The following is a 17,448-nucleotide window of genomic DNA, read 5'->3' as shown; positions in this document are numbered from 1 at the left end:
CTCGGTGTCCCCATCCCTGTGGGACCCCAGGACACCCCAGTATCCCTGTTCCCTGTGGGACTCTGGGACACCTCCCTGACCCATTCCTGTGGGATTCCAGGATGCATCATTGTCCTCATCCCTGTGGGACTCCAGGTCACCTCAGTGTCCACATTCCCAGACTACAGGACACCTCATTATCCCTGTATCCTGTGGGACACAAGGACACCTCATTGTCCCTGTTCCCTGTGGGATTCCAGGACACCTCTGGCTCCAGGCAGCTCTTGAGGGAGGTTTAGGTGACCCTGTCCTTGTCCAGACAATTCCAGGGCCTGGAAACCATGTCCTGAACTGGGTCATCCCACTCTTACCTAACTGCTCCTTCCATTATTTCCTGAATTTACAGCAATTCCATAAAAGAGAGGAACTTGGACAATGCGGGAGAGGGACTGACATCATTAAATATTCTATTTACAGCCCATTTCCTGGGAAATATTTCAAGTCTTTGCCACCAACTGGGAGCACGAAAATCTCAGAGATGAAAGGCTGTGACTCTGGGAAAAGGAATGGGAATGTTTAACTCTGTGGGATAGCTGGAAGGGCCAGACACTGGTGGTGGGAGGGGGTTTGGAGCGAGGAGGGCAGGGGAGGCTTCAGGGGCTCTGCTGCTCCTGGGGAGTGGCATGGGAAGCACAGGGATCGCAGGAAAGCAGTGGTGGAGGGCAGGGAGGGGGTTGAAGAGAAGCAGAGGATGGAGAAGGGATGCTCCTGGAGATTGGGGTACCTGCTGTGGGGGGATCAGGAGGTCAGACAGGCACGGATGGGGAGGCCAGGGAAGGGATGGGGACAGGGATGTGTTCCCACCTGCAGTCACTGGGAGACAGAGGACTCACAGCCCCTTCATCAGAGCCAGTGAGAGGGGTCAGGGGGCCCCAGAACAGCCCCCCAGAGGTGCCAGCACCACGTGGAGGGATCACCAGAGGCCGTGGTGGTTTGGCTGGAAGAGCCTTTGGGAAGAGCCTTCCCAAGGGAAGGGCTCCCCTTGCCTGGCAGGGATGCACAGCTGGAGCTGCTGTTAAAACCTGGGAGCCCCCAGATCTTCCAGCACCACTGGAGGGGGGGCACAGCTGGCACTGAGCTGTGGGGGACCCGATTCCAGAGGGTCCCCAAATGCATCCGGCACAGGACCTGAGCAGGGCAGCGAGAGGGACCCCGGGTGGGACATGAATGGCTGCCACCTGCACAAGGGGTGCAGGTACCTGCCAGGTGAGTGAGACCCCCAGGTCCAGTTCCAGTAGCCCCAGTTTGGTACCCCCGAGGTGGTGCCACCAGGATGGCACTGCCGAGGGCACCACAGGGAGAGGGAGGCTGGAGCCACCCCGTGCTCTCCTGGGACACGTGGGGACACTTGGTCCCTCACACCACAGCCTGGCATGTCATCTGCTGTGCCAGCACCACGTGGAGGTTTGGTGGGAAGAGCCTTTCCAAGGGAAGGGCTGCCCCTCTCCCGGAGCTCCCTGTACCTCACCAGGCCCCTGGCAGCCTCTGGGTGACACCGGTGGCACTGCTCAGGGTGGCTCTGTGCTCTGGAAGGTGTTGTGGGGCTGCACCTCAAAGGGCAGTGTGACACTGGAGGTTCTGGGTCACTTCCTGCTTTAACTTTCTTTTTGAAAGCTTTATCAGGGTTTGTGCTCCAATCTCTGGATTCCAGTTTAGATGTTTTTGGACTGGTTTGGTTTCAGGGCTGGGTGGGTGAGGCAGGAATGGGGCTCAGTGGGCACAGGTCAGGCTGGTGCTGCTGTGTCCTGTCTGGGGGATGCCACAGATCACCCCAGTGACCCACCCACCCGGCAGGGACTGCCCACGGCTCCGACACGGGACAACATCTGGAGCTCCTTTGGAACGAGAAGCACTAGAGAAACACACGTTCGCTGCCGGTCGCTCAGGAGCAAACACGGAGGGCGAAACCCAGGACTCGGCACAGCAGCGTCACGACAGCGCCAGACAGGAGGGACACGGAGCGACGGGAGGGAGGGGAAAGCGACAGCGACCCGCCACGCGCCGATCCCACCGCTCCGGGGCAGCTCCTGGGAAGCTCCCGGCTCCGAGCTCCTGCCACCTCTGCAACGCCCCTCAAAACGCACCCCGGGTACTCAGCACAGTCACACCCCCGCACAGCCCGTCCTCCCCTCCGCGCCCCCCCGCCCGTCCCCGGCCAGCGCCGGCGCCTTACCGTGCCGCCACCACCGGCGACTTCTTCCCGGGATCTAAGGTGGACCCGGCCGGTTCCTCCCCCAGCGACCGCGTATCCTTGTTCAGCTGCTGGAGTCGGGAACTTAGCTCACTGATCACAGTTGGCTTGTCATCGTCAGCCCCATGGATGGGCCTGCTCTCCATGGGGTCCCCCCATAGCTTGGACCTTCTCTGAAAGAGGTAGCGTGGCCGGCCGATGCTGGCGGACGCCAGCGTGGCCGCATGTTGCTGGGAGATGAGCTCGCTGTCCGAAGACTGCTTCAAAAGTGGGTCCCTGAAAGTAACTGGCCCCTTGCTGAGCTGGGACTTGAGTTTTGGCTTTGGAGGCACTGGTGGCTTCTCGAGTATAAAAGTTTGTCCATCCGCAAAGGAAGTGTATGTGTCGGTGGGCTCCCCGCTCTCTGAGGACAACGTAGACATGCTGGAGACCGTGGAGATGGTGCTTGTGGTCTCCAGGTGATGGTCGCTTGAACTCCTGGTGTCCACCTCTTCCACTCCCGAGTCCGCGGCGGACTCCGGGGCTGCGGGGGCATCAGAGGGCTTCCCTGAGGGTGTTCCGCCAGTGGTAGAAGGTGCTACTGCTGCCGCTGGTATGGATGGCGTGCTGGGCGTAGCCAGGTGGCTCACGGGCGTGCCGGGGGTGGTGACCAGGACCCCGTTCGCAAACTCGTCGGGCGGAGGCACCAGCCCTATCTTGGCCAGCTCCTCCCTGGTCTCCTCGTCGCTCGAGGACAGCTGGGCCGGCGGGAGCGTGACCGTGTAGGGCTCCACCTCCTCCTCCGAGCTCCCCTGGCCCAGCGTCTTGTCGGCGGCGGGACTGACCGGGGGCTTCCCCACGGGGCTGGGCTGGGGCTCTGCCTTGGGGGACTCGGCCGGCTCCGTGCAAGCCTCGGGGACGGCCGGGGTCTCCTCTTTTATCTCAAGTCCTATCTCGTCTTGGCCATTACTGGTGGCGTGGACCATGATGAGGCCGGCGGTCTTCTGCTGCGACGTGTCCACAATGCTGATGATCATGGACTTCTTGTCCTCCGGTTTCTTCTCCTCCTTCCCCGGGGTCTCCGCTCGGGCCTCGGTCTCTTTCCTCAGTGTGGATGGAGTCCCCCACGGGCTCTTGGCGGGGGCCAAAGTCCCAGAGTCTGCTCCGATCGCTCCGATCACTCCTTTGCCTCCGGGGGAGTACGCGGGGGACACCAAGCTCTCCAAGTCGCCCCTCTCTGGTTCTTTGGTTTGGATGTCCACAAACAGGGGTGCTGCTCTGTCTGAGTCGGGGCTGTGGATCGGGGTGGGCGACCGGGATGGGACTTGGGTGGAGAGGGCCCGTTCCCTTGCGGCCAGCGCAAGCGCCAGTGGGGAGTTCGGATCCAGGGGCTTTCCCGTGAGGGGGTGGATGAACGTCGAGGATGAGCTGCTAATTAATGGCTTTAAAGCTGAGACGGGGGAAGGCAGTAGAACATCTCGGCTTCCTAACAACCGCTCATCGATGGACCTGGACTGCTGCAGGGACGGCATCTCGCTGGGCGGGGGGGGCGTCCCCTCGATGGCCCCGACCGAGAGGAAGACAGTGGATTTCCGCCTCTCATCCAGGCGACGGTCTCGGTCCTTCATGACGCCAGCGATGGCAGTGGCAAAGGGGATGCTCGTGGCTTCAACCTGAGCGATGCCGGCGTGGTGCTGGTACTCCACCCCGCCCAGGCGGTGGCCCCGGCGGGTGGGCGAGGGCTCCCTGCTGAAGCCCCCGGTGATGGCCAGCGCCGCCCGCTCCTGCGCGTCCTCCACCTGCAGCTGCTTCACCAGGGGGCTCTTCTTCCTCTGCGGCTTGGTGGGCGCGAACAGGCTCACGTTGAACTGCCCCATGTTGGCGTAGGGGTTGTCGATGACCCTCCCCTTCCGCTTCAGCTTCTCCGGGGGGGTCGCGGACGGGCCGGGCCGGGGGATCTCCGTGGGCTCCACGGGGAGATGGGAGGAATCCTGCAGGATTATCATGGATCGGGCTCTCTTCTGCCGCTCGGGGTAAGGGATGGAAGTCCTGGCCTGGTCGTACATCTCGGCTGCGCTGATGACCTGCGGGAGGCCGTGCAGTTTGGCCTCCAGGCTGGGCTTAAAGCTTGATCTGATGGTGTCGTAAGCTCTTCCTGGGGGTGGGGGCGGTGAGAAGGATGGAGGGGGTCCTGTGTCGAAGTAATAGGGAGAAGGAGGCGGGGGTGGGGCTGTCTGGGGTGGCGGTGGAATCCCATGTCCTTCCCTAACAGTGTCTTGCATGGATGTGCTCCGGGGAAACTTCCCGTCGAGCAAAGAAGCAGCAAGTTTCTCGTCTTCTCCTGGAAAACAAGGGGAACAGTGACGTCAGAGGGGACATTCCCACAGAACCCAGAGTGCCACCAATCAGTTGCTGCCCCAGCTTCTATCTGAGTTGACTTTGCATCTTTTCAAGCCGAGCTGGAAAGGGCTTGGAACAACCCGGGCTAGTGGAAGGTGCCCCTGCCCATGACAAGGGGTGGCACTGGACGGGCTTCGAGGTCCCTTTCCACCCAACTCATTCTGTGATTCCAGGTTGGGTGGGGCTTGGAGCGACGTGGTCCAGGGGAAGGTGTCCCTGCCCATGGCTGAGGGGATGGGATGAGATGAGCTTAAACATCCCTTCCAACCCAAGCCATTCTGTGACTCCACGAGCGTTTCCATCTGGCCCTTTGCTCCTCGTCCCTCGGCGCAGCCACGGCGTCTCCCACCCGTTTAGCTCCTGGCAGGGGGTTGTGCCCAACCCTTCCCCACCAGGCTGAGCCCTCTGCAGTGACAGAACTGCAGACGTGCTCCACCAGCCCTCCCCACACCACCTGCCAACGTGCCAGACGAGCCGAGCGCCACCGGCACGGGCTCCGCACGCGCCGCTCCCGTCACACCTCCCGGCTCCCCGAGGGGCCGCATATGTTCCCATGTGCCAGACTGAGCTCAGCAGGGTCTAGCAGCGACTCGAGTGATGGGATCTCGAGCGCTGGGAGCGCCCAAGGAAGCCGGGTTCCATCGTTCGTGCCGCAAACCAGCTCCCTGGGTGCGCAGCCAGAGCTTTTCCAAGCACTGGGAACGCTCTGGGAAAGACCGGGAGGATTTTGAAGGGGAGGGAAAATTGGGGGTTGGAATCAGACGACCTAAAGTCCCTTCCAACCCAACCCATTCTAAGCAATTCCATGATCCTACAATCCATTAATACAACAATCCCCCCCCCCTCCGCACTCCAGCCTTCGGCCTCAACCCACCCCCACCCATCCCAACCCCCGTTCCCTGTGCTCACCCCTCGCTCACCAAAACTCCTTCCCAGCCCCTGTTCCGCCGTTCTCAAGGTCTCAAACCGCTCCCGAGAGGATTTTTTTTTTGCCTCTAAAGCTTTTCCTTTCCAGAAAATGCTCCTCCTGCACCGTCCACTGGCACCAAAGAGCTCCAGCAACCGCGCCCGGGATCCGTCAGCAATTCCACCCGACGCAGAGTCCAATGGGGACAAAAGGGAGGATTTTGGTACTGGACTTTCACCCCATGCTGTTGTTCGTGCTCAAAGCTGGGCTATTTTTGTTGAACAGTCTGGGGATTTGCGATCCCGAGGCGGGATAATGAACCGGCAGCACGGAACAGGTTCAAAGGGAGCCCGGACAAAGCCACGGAGGAGCTTTTTGGAGCTGTTCTGTGCCCTGAACCCCCTGAGTGAGGAGAATTCAGGAGGATTATCTCATCTGTGCCCTGTTTTCCCTCCCCCCCCAGGAATCTGCTTGCCAGCAGTGCCTGGGATGGGATCCTGCACTAGATGGAGCCATGGTTTGATTCGGGAGAGACGTTGTCATGGTCTCGGCAGCATCACGATCCAAAAAACCAGTCCTGCCTTCGTGGTTATTTCTGGGAATGGCCAGGAGTTGAAACGAGGATATTTGGGCAGCACTGAGCTCGGTCACCGTGCCCTGGTTGTCACAGGACAGGGCCCAGTGCCAGGAGAACTCATCCTGGGAACACCCTGCCTGGCCTGCAGATGGGCACAGATGTGCCAAGCACGGAGCTCCCGCAGGAAATCCAGGGGGAAGCTGGATCTTCCTCCTGGAATGTCCTGGTCGTGGCTGCCGGATCAGGGGTGACGCTGGGACACCACCAGATCCCACCCCTCCTCCATGTTTTTCTTAAATGAGGAGGGACACTTGTCCTTCCAAGTATGGAAAACCTGTCAGTGCCTACGGAAAGGCACGGCCATTTTAGGGAACACTTTGGAAAACTACATCCAAGGCACTGCCATGTCAGGGAACACGATGGAAAACCCCATCTAAGGCACTGCAAAGTGCAGGGGCACCATGAAAAGCCACATCCAGGGCACTGCCAAGGACAATGGCCAGCCAGACATCTAGGAAGGACCTTGATGGGAAGGGACCAGCAGGAACCCCGTGAATCCCAACAAGGACAGGCACCAAATCCCACACCTGATCTGTGCCCCTGGAGGGGGAGACCAGACTTGGTTAAAACCCTGAGGAACATGATCTGTGTCACAGCTGACCCTGCTTAGAGCTGACACCTCCTGCTTCCAACGAGAATTATCCTTTGATTTTGTCCCAGCCCTGGTTCCCAAGCTGACAGTGAAAACAAGCCTTGGAATAGAGGAATAGTCTGTATTCCCTGGGAAAACAAACATCTCCTGTTGCTCCTCAGCAAGAAAACCACCACTGAGGATTGCTCAGCGATGGGAGAGGTGGGAGGGAAGAGAACCTTGGCAGGTTTTGCCTTCACTACCTGCAGCTGCCGGTCCTGCCGAGCTCCTGCTCGAGGAGCCTGCGCCGAGCTGAGTAAACAACCACGTCCTTACTCATCCCCTCCCTCCTCCCTGGGCCTCCTCACCCCCCACGCTCTGCTGATGACTCTCTCTGCAGCCTCCCCTTCTCCAGCTCTGCTCTTGGTCCCACAGATCACACAATCCTGGAATTGTTAAGGTTGGAAAAGCCCCGTGAGCCCATCGAGCCCAACCATCCCCAGCACTGCCAAGGCCACCACTGACCATGTCCCCAGGTGCCACATCCACAGGGCCTGGAAATCCCTCCAGGGATGGGGACTCCCCCCTGCCCTGGGCAGCTGTGACAGGGCTGGACAGCCCTTTCCAGGAAGGAATTCCCCAATATCCAACCTGCCCCTCCCCTGGCACAGCTTGAGGCAGTTTCCCCTTGTCCTGTCCCTGTTCCCTGGGAGCAGAGCCCGACCCCCCCCGGCTCCCCCCTCCTGGCAGGGACTTGCAGAGCCAGAAGGTCCCCCCTGAGCCTCCTTTTCTCCAGGATGAGCCCCCCCAGCTCCCTCAGGAGTTCTCCAGCCCCTTCCCAGCTCCCTTCCCTGCCCTGCACACGCTCCAGCCCCTCCATGGCTCTGTCTGAGGGCCCAGAACTGACCCCAGGATTCCAGGGGGGCCTCCCCAGCTCCCAGCACAGGGACAATCCCTGCCCTGGGCCTGTGCCCACCCTGGGGCTGCCTTTGGCCTCCAGCAGCATCACGGGCACGCCAAGCCCAGCCTGGAGCAGCAGCTCCTGCCTGAGGAGGCAGAGCAGACACAGGGACAGGCAGTGCTGCTCATCCCTCCCAGCCATCCCTTGGTTTCCAGCCACTGCCAGTGAGGAGCAGCTGAGTCAGGCCTCGTGTCTCACCCTGGCACCAGTTGCTCTCCCAAACCCTTGGCAGCGCTCCTTGGACTTGGGCAGGATTCCCTGGAGCACTGAGCTCTGAGCCATCACAGACTGGGGGAGGCTGGGAGGGACCACTTGGAGGTCATTTGGTCCAACCCCCGGCTCAGGTGGGGTTCCCTAGAGCATGGTACTCAGGGATGTGTCCGGATGGCTTGGGAATATCTCCAGGGAAGGAGATTCCACAGCCTCTCCGGGCAGCCTGTGGTAGTGTCACCTGGACAGAAGTTCTTCCCTAGAGAATCCCAGTGGGAAGGGACCTTAAAGCCCATCCAGTGCCACCCCTGCCATGGGCAGGGACACCTCCCACTGGCCCAGGTTGCTCCACCTGGCCTGGGACACTTCCAGGGATCCAGGGGCAGCCACAGCTTCTCTGGCCAACCTGTGCCTGCCTGTGCCTCACCAGATGCCAGCCAAGGTTTTGTCAGGATTCTGTGAATTCTCCTGTTCACCTCCTCCACCCATCACAGCTTTGTACAGAACAGTCCCCAGGAGAGAAGGAAATTCCTTACCAATATTTAAATGCGACCACAGGGACAAAACGAAGCCTCTCCCCTGACCAGGGAGGAGCATCTTTGGCTGCTTTCTATGATATTTGGGCTCTCAGCTTCCCTAAGACATCACACACTGTCCCCAGAGCAGTGGGACACACACACAGTTCCTAAGGAGCAACAGGGATCAAAACTGGAGGTCGACACATGCGGGAATAAAGAGCTGGAATCAAAACGGAGCCACCAGTAAGGACCAGTAAAGCACCAGTCCTGCCCCCCAGCACTCAGAGTGCCTGCTCTGCAGTGGGAATCTGCTCCCAGGTGCAGCCTGGCTCCTGGCAACCCCCTCTGCCATTCCCAGCAAGCTCCATGCATTACTAATCTCCCAGGAAAACACAAAGCCCTTCCATGATGCCTCTGGGCCGGTTGCCATAACAGCCCAAATCCCTGGGAGAACCTGCCTCTGCATTAATTGGGGCTGGCTAATGAGGTGGCTCCATCCAGGGCCCACCCCTCTGCTCCCAGCCTTGCTTTCCAAGGCAGGGATGGAAGAGCAGCTCCCAATCCCAGCCCTGGGAACAGGAGGGGGCCGAGTTTCACAGATTCTCTTGTGTCCAGAATTGGAAAGTGGGAGAGTTATCACCATCCTCTGGTGCCCAGGGTTAGGAATCTCCATCCTGGGATGCCCAGGGATGAGCATCACCATGCCCTGGTGCCCAGGATGGGCACACACACCCCTGAGCAGGAGGCACTTGACATCCAAGGAGTTTTTTCACTGAGGGTGGGCAGGCCCTGGCACAGGTTGGCCAGAGAAGCTGTGGCTGCCCCTGCATCCCTGGAAGTGTCCCAGGCCAGGTTGGACGGGGCTTGGAGCACCCTGGGCCAGTGGAAGGTGTCCCTGCCCATGGCAGGGGGTGGCACTGGATGATTTTAAGGTCCCTTCCCACACAAACCATTCCAGGATGATCCTCATGCCAATTTGAACACCATGACAGCACTTGGGCAGGACGGTGCATCTTCCCCCCCACAGCCCTGGGGACACCCCTCTCCTTCCATCCCTGCAAAAACCACCATCTCCATCCTCTGGAGTTTGCTCTGGGAAGGGACTGGGTGGCTCTGCAGCCTCTCTCTCCAGTGTTTTTTAACTCCTGCTGCCGGAGCAGATGGTGTGGCAGCTCTCTTGGAAGTCTGACAGGGATTATCTTCCCTCCCAGCCTCCCCACTGCAATGCACTCCTTCCCATTTTGGTCGAAATATTCCTCCCATCCCGCTTCCCTTGGAGCCAGGCGGGGGTTAACCACCTTTATCTCCGGGAATTTTTAGCTCTTAACACGAAAGGAATCTTTTGATCTTTCCTCACGAGTCCCCAGGAATCTAAAGCAGCTGTGCAATATGCAAATGCCACCCGGAGCTCTCTCTTTCTTCCCCAAAAATCCACCCAACCACCCAACCCCTGCTCGTTTTCCAGCTCGTTCCTCGCTCACAGTAGTGATTTTTTTTATCATGAAGTCAACTGCCTGTGCAGGGCTGAGCCGCTGCCGTGGGTGGGGAATGACAGCTCAAGGACTTCTAAAACGAGCCCAGTGCAACCCAATTTCTCCTGTTTGGCTCTTGGCTATTTTGGCTTCCCTGGAATTCCACAGGAATCAGCCTCAGGTTTCTCAGAGGTGCTGCTTTGGGTGTGCTTCCCGTGTCCCCCCCCCGGCAGGGATCGTCCCTCGGTGGGGACAGGCACGGCAATCCCGGCTGGGACATCACTGGAGCCACGTGGGATTTTTCCCTGGGTTTCTTGCTGGGATGTGCTGTGACAGCTGCAGCTATTCCTGCTCTGAGCAGGGCATCTCCCACTCGGATTTCATCTCTCCTGATGCAGATTAAAGGAGGGTTTTTAATCTCCTTTTTTTTTGGGGGGGGGGATGTGGCTGCACCAGCCAGATCAGGGCACCAACAAACCAGAGGCACAGGGAACACTTCACTCTGTGCTCACAGAGTGTGATCCCAGAATTCCTGAGGTTGGAAAAGCCCTCCCAGCCCATGGATCCACCCTGTGCCCCATCCCCACCTTGTCCCCCAGCCCAGAGCACTGAGTGCCACGGCCAGGCCTGCCTGGGACACCTCCAGGGCTGGGCACTCCAAACCTCCCTGGGCAGCCCCTGCCAAGGCCTCACCACCCTTTCCAGCAACAAATTCCTCCTCAGGGCCAACCTGAGCCTCCCCTGGCACAGCTTGAGGCCGTTTCCCCTTGTCCTGTCCCTGTTCCCTGGGAGCAGAGCCCAACCCCCCCGGCTCCCCCCTCCTGGCAGGGACTTGCAGAGCCAGGAGGACCTTCCTGATCCCTACAGACATCCCAACCAATCTCACATTTATACAAACCCAGCTCCAGATCCCACTTTCTACTGTCTCTGCTTGCAGAGGTCCCTGGCAGTACCTGCACAGCCCAGTGAGAGCTTGGAGGGACTTCCTGAGGCAGCAACTGCACTCAGGAACAATTCACAGGAAGGATTCCATATTTTACAGAATCATAGAATGGTTTTGGGGGAAGGGATCTTAAACTTTTCCAGTGCCACCCCCTGCCATGGGCAGGGACACCTTCCACCAGCCCAGGGTGCTCCAACCTGGCCTTGGACACTCCCAGGGATCCAGAGGCAGCCACAGCTTCTCAGGGCAACCTGTGCCAGGGCCTGCCCACCCTCCCAGCCAGAAATTCCTTCCCAATCTCCAATCTGTCCCTGCCCTCTGGCACTGGGAAGCCATTCCCTGTGTCCTGTCCCTCCATCCCTTGTCCCAAGTCCCTCTCCAGCCCTCCTGGAGCCCCTTTAGGCCCTGCAAGGGGCTCTCAGGTCTCCCTGGAGCCTTCCCTTCTCCAGGTGATCCCCCCAGCTCTCCCAGCCTGGCTCCAGAGGAGAGGGATCCAGCCCTGGCAGCAACTCCATGAACACTTTCCCAATCCACGATCCACCCCTGAACCACCATCCCTGGATTCCACACAGCAGATCCCTTTGGACACAATTTCAGCTCTTTGGGGTTGGACTGAACATTCCACAACCTCTGCTCTCCGGAGCATTTCCATTCTCACACCTGAACCAACCACCAGGACCCAGTTTGGGAACCCAGCCCTGTCTCCCATAATCCCTGGATCCTCCTCCCAGCCAACGGCACCGGGGCAGGATCCACCTCCAAGATCAAGACTTGACATAAATCAGATTAAAAGTCCCAGTTCCTCTCTGGTCACTGTGGAAGGTTTGGGACACGGGGCTTAGATGGGGTTTTTCCATGTTCCCAGGTGATGGATCCAGTCCTGAACATCCATGAACACCATTTTACCCCATTTTATCCAATTTCCAGTTCCACCCTCCAGAGCCTTGGGCACTTTCTGCCCATGGAAGTCACGGCAGGAGCTTCACCAACACAGGGCAGCCCCAGAAATACACAATTTTCCTGGTTTTTTTTTTTTTTTTTTAAATTTCCTCCCCTATTTTCTTTCTCAGGTTAATCCCATAGATTTGATTATCTCAGCTCCATCCCCTGTGGAAATCCAGGTACTGGCAGCTCCCATCCCAACCCGTCCCAGGTGTGTATCCACAGAAATCCTGGCACTCTGAGCATTCCAAAGCACACCTTGAACACCCTTATTTGGTGTGCCAAACACACAACTGGATTTGGCACCGCCCTCACACCCAGATGATGCCATGGGATTCCCTTCAAATAATCCCTTTCCATGGAGCACATCCCTAGGGAGGAATTCCTGGCTGGGAGGGTGGGCAGGCCCTGGCACAGGTTGCCCAGAGAAGCTGTGGCTGCCCCTGGATCCCTGGAAGTGTCCAAGGGTAGGCTGGACAGGGTTTGGAGCAGCCTGGGCCAGTGGAGGGTGGGTTTGGGTTTGGTGGCACCATAAACCTGTTGGAACAGGGTCCAGCATCCACCACAGCTGGTTTTGGGTTTAGTGGCACCTGAAACCCTTTGGGACAGAACCAAGGACACACCACAGCCAGTTTGGGGTTTGGTGGTACCATAAATCTATTGGAACAGGGTCAAGGACCCACCACAGCCAGGTTTTGGGTTTGGTAACACCATAAACCTGTAGGAACAGAGTCCAGGACCCACCACAGCCAGTTTTTGGGTTTGGGGGCACCACGAACCCTTTGGACCCACCATCAAGGACCCAGCACTGCCAGGTAGGTGCCTGCTCCAGACCTTGTCCTGCTTCTCCTAAGCCCCAGCTCTGCTGGTTCCTGCCCTGTGGCTCAGCCTGTGCCAGCCCAGGGGTGACACTCCAACCCTCCACCCCCTGTGCCAACAAGGAGGGTGGCAGAGCCCCCCTGGCCCCCGCAGAGCCGAGCAGGGAACCCCTGGATTGCTCCAACCCCACCTCCCGCTCCGAGCAGGGCCAGGCAGCCCTCGAAGCAGGAATTCCATGGGAATGAGCTCCCACCTCACAGAGCTGGAAGGGCTGGGCCTTTCCTGCCCACAGGGGCCCATCCCTCCTCTTCCTAAAGGGATTTTTTCCCCACCCCAGGTGGTCTTACCTACGGATTTTGTCCGTGGAATTCCTTTGCGCAGGGAAACGTGGGGCTTCTCAGCTCCCGCCAGGACCCCCGAGTGTGCTGCCATGCCCTGGCGCTCAAAGAGGGACTGCAAGGGGAAAAACAGGGAATTTCCACTCCAGGTATCAGCCAGGCCCAGCTGGGAGGACCCCACAGTTCACCTCAGCCCTCCTGACTGCCGGGAAATGGGATCTGCCCACAGGGACAGCCCCTGTCCCTGTGCCCGAGGACAGGGATAGACCACCCTCACCTGCACCTCCACCTGCACCAGCAGCCTGCTGGAACGGGGCCAAGGACCCACCCCAGCCAGCCCTGGGGTTTGGTGGCACCACGACCCTTTGGGGACAACGCCCAAAATCCACCTCTGGGGAGAGCCGCACCTCCCCGTCCTCGCTCCTGCCCCCAGCCCTGCTCTCCAAACCCTGGGATGCTGCCCTGGGCAGGGTTAGCCCTCCCATCCCCTCTCCCTGTCCCGGGTGGCACAGAGAGGGTGACTCCCACGGGCAGCCCGTGCTCTTGGTGTTCCCAGACTCTCTCCCTCCCTATTCCCGGGGAATCCCCCTCCCAGCACCAGCCCATCAGCAGCTCCACTTGGCACCGCGTGTTCTCCACGCCCTCTCCTCCCTCTCCGTCCCCGCCCTCCCCGCCGGGCCGGTTCCCCTCCCTCACACTGATCTCCGCGGGCGTGATGCGCCGGCTGGTTGGTCTCTGTTTCACAGTGGCTGCCCTGGAATCTGCTTCCACGATATCCGCCCTCAGCGCCGGCTCTGCGGCCGCCAGGATCTCATCCAGCTTCTCTGGAATCCAAGGGGGAATGGCGGCGGGTCAGGGGAAGGGCCCTGGGGCACCTCCCCTCCGACAGCCCCGAGCAGGGAGCCACAGTCCCTGGGGGAGCTCGTCCTCTCCTGCCCAGCCAGCAGCTTTCCAAGGATTTTGGAGGGGGGAGTTTGATCCCACTCGGCTCAGGGTGGCACCGTGCCACGCCATGCCATGCCGAGCCACCTTCCCACCCCGTCCTGGCAGTGCCTGAGCCGGGCTCTGACTTCCCAGCACCCGAGGGGCCTCTCCTGGCTGTGCCACATTCCAAGGAATCCTCTATCTGACACCAAAGAGCAAATTTTTCCCCAGATTTATTTCTGATACTCGGGATGAGCCGAGTCCCCCGCCAAGGTGGGCAAAGGAGGAGTGGGAGGTGCTGGGAAACCCGGGTGCCACAGGGACCATGGATGTCCATGGGATCCACGAGGCTCCAGCACAACCAGTGCCACTCCAGTGTCTGGGAAAAACTGGGATGTGTCCAGCCTGAGTGGACTCAGGTGCCTGAATGGCCCTGACATTCCTTGTCCCCAGCACAACCAGTGTCACTCCAGTGTCTGCCTGGGACAAACATGTAACATCCTGAACCTCTCCAGCCCTCCTGGAGCCCCTTCAGGCACTGGAAGGGGCTCCAAAGTCTCCCCAGATCCTTCTCTTCCACTCCAGAAAGAGCATCCTGGAGCCATCTCTGCTGCCAGGACACCCCTGGTGGCCTCCAGCTGATTGTCCTCACCCAGGGGACCCTGTGTGGCCCCCTCTGGGTACTGAGGGGTGTGCCCAGCCCAGGGGAGGGGTGGGGGTCCCTCAGAGTCCTCCCACGTGCCATCCCTGCTCAGCTGCCTCCCTGTCCTGCCCCCACTGCCGTGGAAGAGCTGGCTCCTCACATTCCCAGCTCCTTGGGGAGCAGGACCAGGGAGCAGGAACCACCAGGGCTGTTTTGCCTCTGAGAGGCTGAGGGCTGAGCTCAGGGCTCCAGGCTCCCTCCCCTCTGCCCCAGGGCTGCGGGAACACCGAGCTGGATGAGCCTCGGGCTCCCTTTGGATTGTCTCTTCCTGGCTCTCAGCCCTGGCGAGAATCCCAGAATGGTTTGGGTTGGAAGGGACCTTAAAGCCCATCCCGTTCCAACCCCTGCCACGGGCAGGGACACCTTCCACCAAAAACCTCCTGATTTTGTCGTGTCCCTCCCGTGACATCTCCCTCAGTGTGGGAGCAGTGGGAACGCCAGGAGCAGCGGGACAACCTGCATGGAGGCAGGAGCAGAGACTTTGGACATGTGGGATGATGCTGGACACGGCACTGTCCCTTCCCCTGGAAGGGGACCCCACCTGGGGACGTTCCTGCGCCGATTTTCACCGTGGAGCAAACACAGGGCAGGGATCACCCCTGGGAAGGGCAGCCCTTGGAATTCAGGGACAAACGGGCATCCTGCCCATGCCAAGGAGAGCCCCACACGGCCACCCTGGCTCCTGTATCCCAGCTCCTGTATCCCAGCTCCTGAATCCCAGCTCCTGAATCCCAGTTCCTTTATCCCAGCTCCTGTACCTCACCATGGCACTGGTGCCAGCCCTGAGCTCCGGCTGCCACCGGGATGATCCTCCCGGGACTCTGTGGGGACAGCGACCCCATCCAGCCCCTCAGGGTGCTGGGGTGTCCCTGTCTGGGTGCTGGGGGGTGCTGGGGGGGTGCTGGGGAGGGTGCTGGCAGGGAAGGGAGGAGCCCCAGGATGTGCAATTTCACTCACCCCCTTTCCTTCTCCGCATGGAGGCTTTGGAAGCAAGAAACAAAAGACAACATGAATGGCATGCACAATTCCTGCTTCCAGCCCAGCTCCAGCCTGGCTGCCTGCCCTGCCTGCTCCCGATGCGTCCCTGCCTCTGGCATGCGGGCAGGAGCCGGATCCAGCCCGGGATGTGGAGCCTCTGCCGGGGCAAAGGCTTGGCAGGGTGGAGGGTGTGGCACCTCGTTGATCCCAGCCCTGGGATCTGCTGGGATCAGCCCTCCACCCATCCCTCACCCTCCTCGTGGGAGCAGGGAAGCAGAGGGAAGCCAGAGTGGGAGCAGAGCTGGGTGGATTTGATGCCCTGGCAGCTCTTCCAAAGCTCTCAGTGCCTCCCTGCTCTCCAGGGCAGCCTCACGTTTCCCAAAGCCCTTCCCTGCATCCAGCACGGCCGGGATTTTGGGATGGGAGGGCTTTGTTTGCAGCTTGCTGGGAATCTGCTCTCCCAAGGGGACTGACGTGACAGGCAGCAAGGGAATATTCCGTGGGGCTGTGGGTGCATGGGATGGGCTGGGAGCTGCAGGGAGGGACAGGATCCAAGGAAAACGGGGCAAGGAGCACCTGACAGAGCTTCCATTGGGAAGCTGCAGGTGGGAATGTCCCTTCACTGCCACCGGGGTCCCTTGGGAAGGAGAGAGGGCTCTAAGACAAGGCATGAGGTGCTGATCCACATGGCAACTCCCTCTGGAGGGTCAAGCACCATCCAAGTGTGGGAGGGGGGATGATTCCCCATTTTCCCTGTGGGATAAGAGGAGGGGCATTCCCTGATCAGCAGGGCTGAGGAAGGCACCGACCACTGCATTCCTGGAGGACACGTGGGTTGACACCACCACTCACTGCCTCCAAATCCCTCTCCTGGGAGACAATGGGGTTGATGCTCCCAATCCCTTTCCAGGTGGGACACAGCACATGGCTGGGAATGGCTCTCTGGGTCACAGCCAAGGGTGGGAGTGGGAACCCAGGAGTCCAGGCTGGGTCTGGGCACAGGGAAGGGCAAAAAGGAGAAGGAAGGGGCCATTCCAAATGGATCCTGGCAAAGACAGAGCCTTTGGCTTGGGAATAAAGGTCTGGAGACGCAGGAAGCAGGCCAGGGTGGGAATAAGGGCAGAGAGAGCAGCACAGAATAAACCAAGGTTGATGCCAACCCTGGAGTGACCACAGCTGATTCCATCCCTGGAATGCCGAGATCCATCCCAGCTGCACTGGATTTGGCTCCTCTGAGGAGCCCACAGGGCTGGGAATCCTGGTCACACACTGAGGGCAGGGAGAAAGGAAGGACATGGGAAAACAGAGGGATGTGGGGTCCTGTCAAGGCTCCTGCACAGCCGGGACTGGACCCTGTGCCGTGGCCACACCACCACATTTCCACAGGGAAAATCCCTAAATCCTCATGGCGCAGGAGGGCACACTTCCACAGGGAAAATCCCTAAATCTCCATGGCAACAGCTCCTCTGGCTCTGCCGGTGCCCTCGGAGGGGTGGCAGCCTGTCCTCCCCCCTGTGCCAGCCCTGGCACCTCTCCTGGCAGAGCCAACCACACGGATGCCCCAAAGTCTGCCCGGGATGGGAGTCCCTCCACATCTCCCACTGCCCATCCAGCCACAAGGGCCACGTGGCCACTGTCCCACCTGCCACCCCCTCCGGTGGCACCTCTGCCACCCTTGGGGACAACGCACCAAGGGAAGGGAGCGAGGGGGGTGCACAGCCCCCCCCACACCCGTGGGTGACACCGGGGACACCGTGGCACCCCGAGGTGGCCACAAGGGCTGGGAGAAGCGAGGGGCTCCGGCCCAGGGAAGCAAAGGAAGGGCTGGGGGTGGAGAGGCTTTCAGGGAATTACAGGAACGGGGAGCTCCAGCTTGGAGAGCAAAGCAGCTGGAAACGTGGGCAGGCTGTGGAGTG

General features: G+C 60.0%; 1 protein-coding gene across 1 annotated transcript in view; it reads right to left on the bottom strand.

Annotated features, from left to right (window-relative positions):
- The window catches only part of SHANK3 (SH3 and multiple ankyrin repeat domains 3), a 227,683-nt gene that overhangs the window by 13,371 nt on the left and 196,864 nt on the right, over nucleotides 1-17,448 (bottom strand). The window contains exons 19-22 of the mRNA XM_050325020.1: nucleotides 15,512-15,535; nucleotides 13,624-13,751; nucleotides 12,937-13,042; nucleotides 2,213-4,550 (exon numbers count right to left, since the gene is read on the bottom strand). Of these exons, the coding sequence (XP_050180977.1) occupies nucleotides 2,213-4,550; nucleotides 12,937-13,042; nucleotides 13,624-13,751; nucleotides 15,512-15,535 (2,596 nt within the window). The remainder of the gene's footprint in view (nucleotides 1-2,212; nucleotides 4,551-12,936; nucleotides 13,043-13,623; nucleotides 13,752-15,511; nucleotides 15,536-17,448) is intronic.

The sequence above is a fragment of the Myiozetetes cayanensis genome, unplaced genomic scaffold (genome assembly GCF_022539395.1).
Source record: "Myiozetetes cayanensis isolate MyiCay16 unplaced genomic scaffold, myiCay2020 scf3, whole genome shotgun sequence".
NCBI lineage: Eukaryota > Metazoa > Chordata > Aves > Passeriformes > Tyrannidae > Myiozetetes > Myiozetetes cayanensis.
The sequence above is the reverse complement of the archived record's forward strand: the minus strand, read 5'-3'. Positions and strand labels throughout refer to the sequence as shown.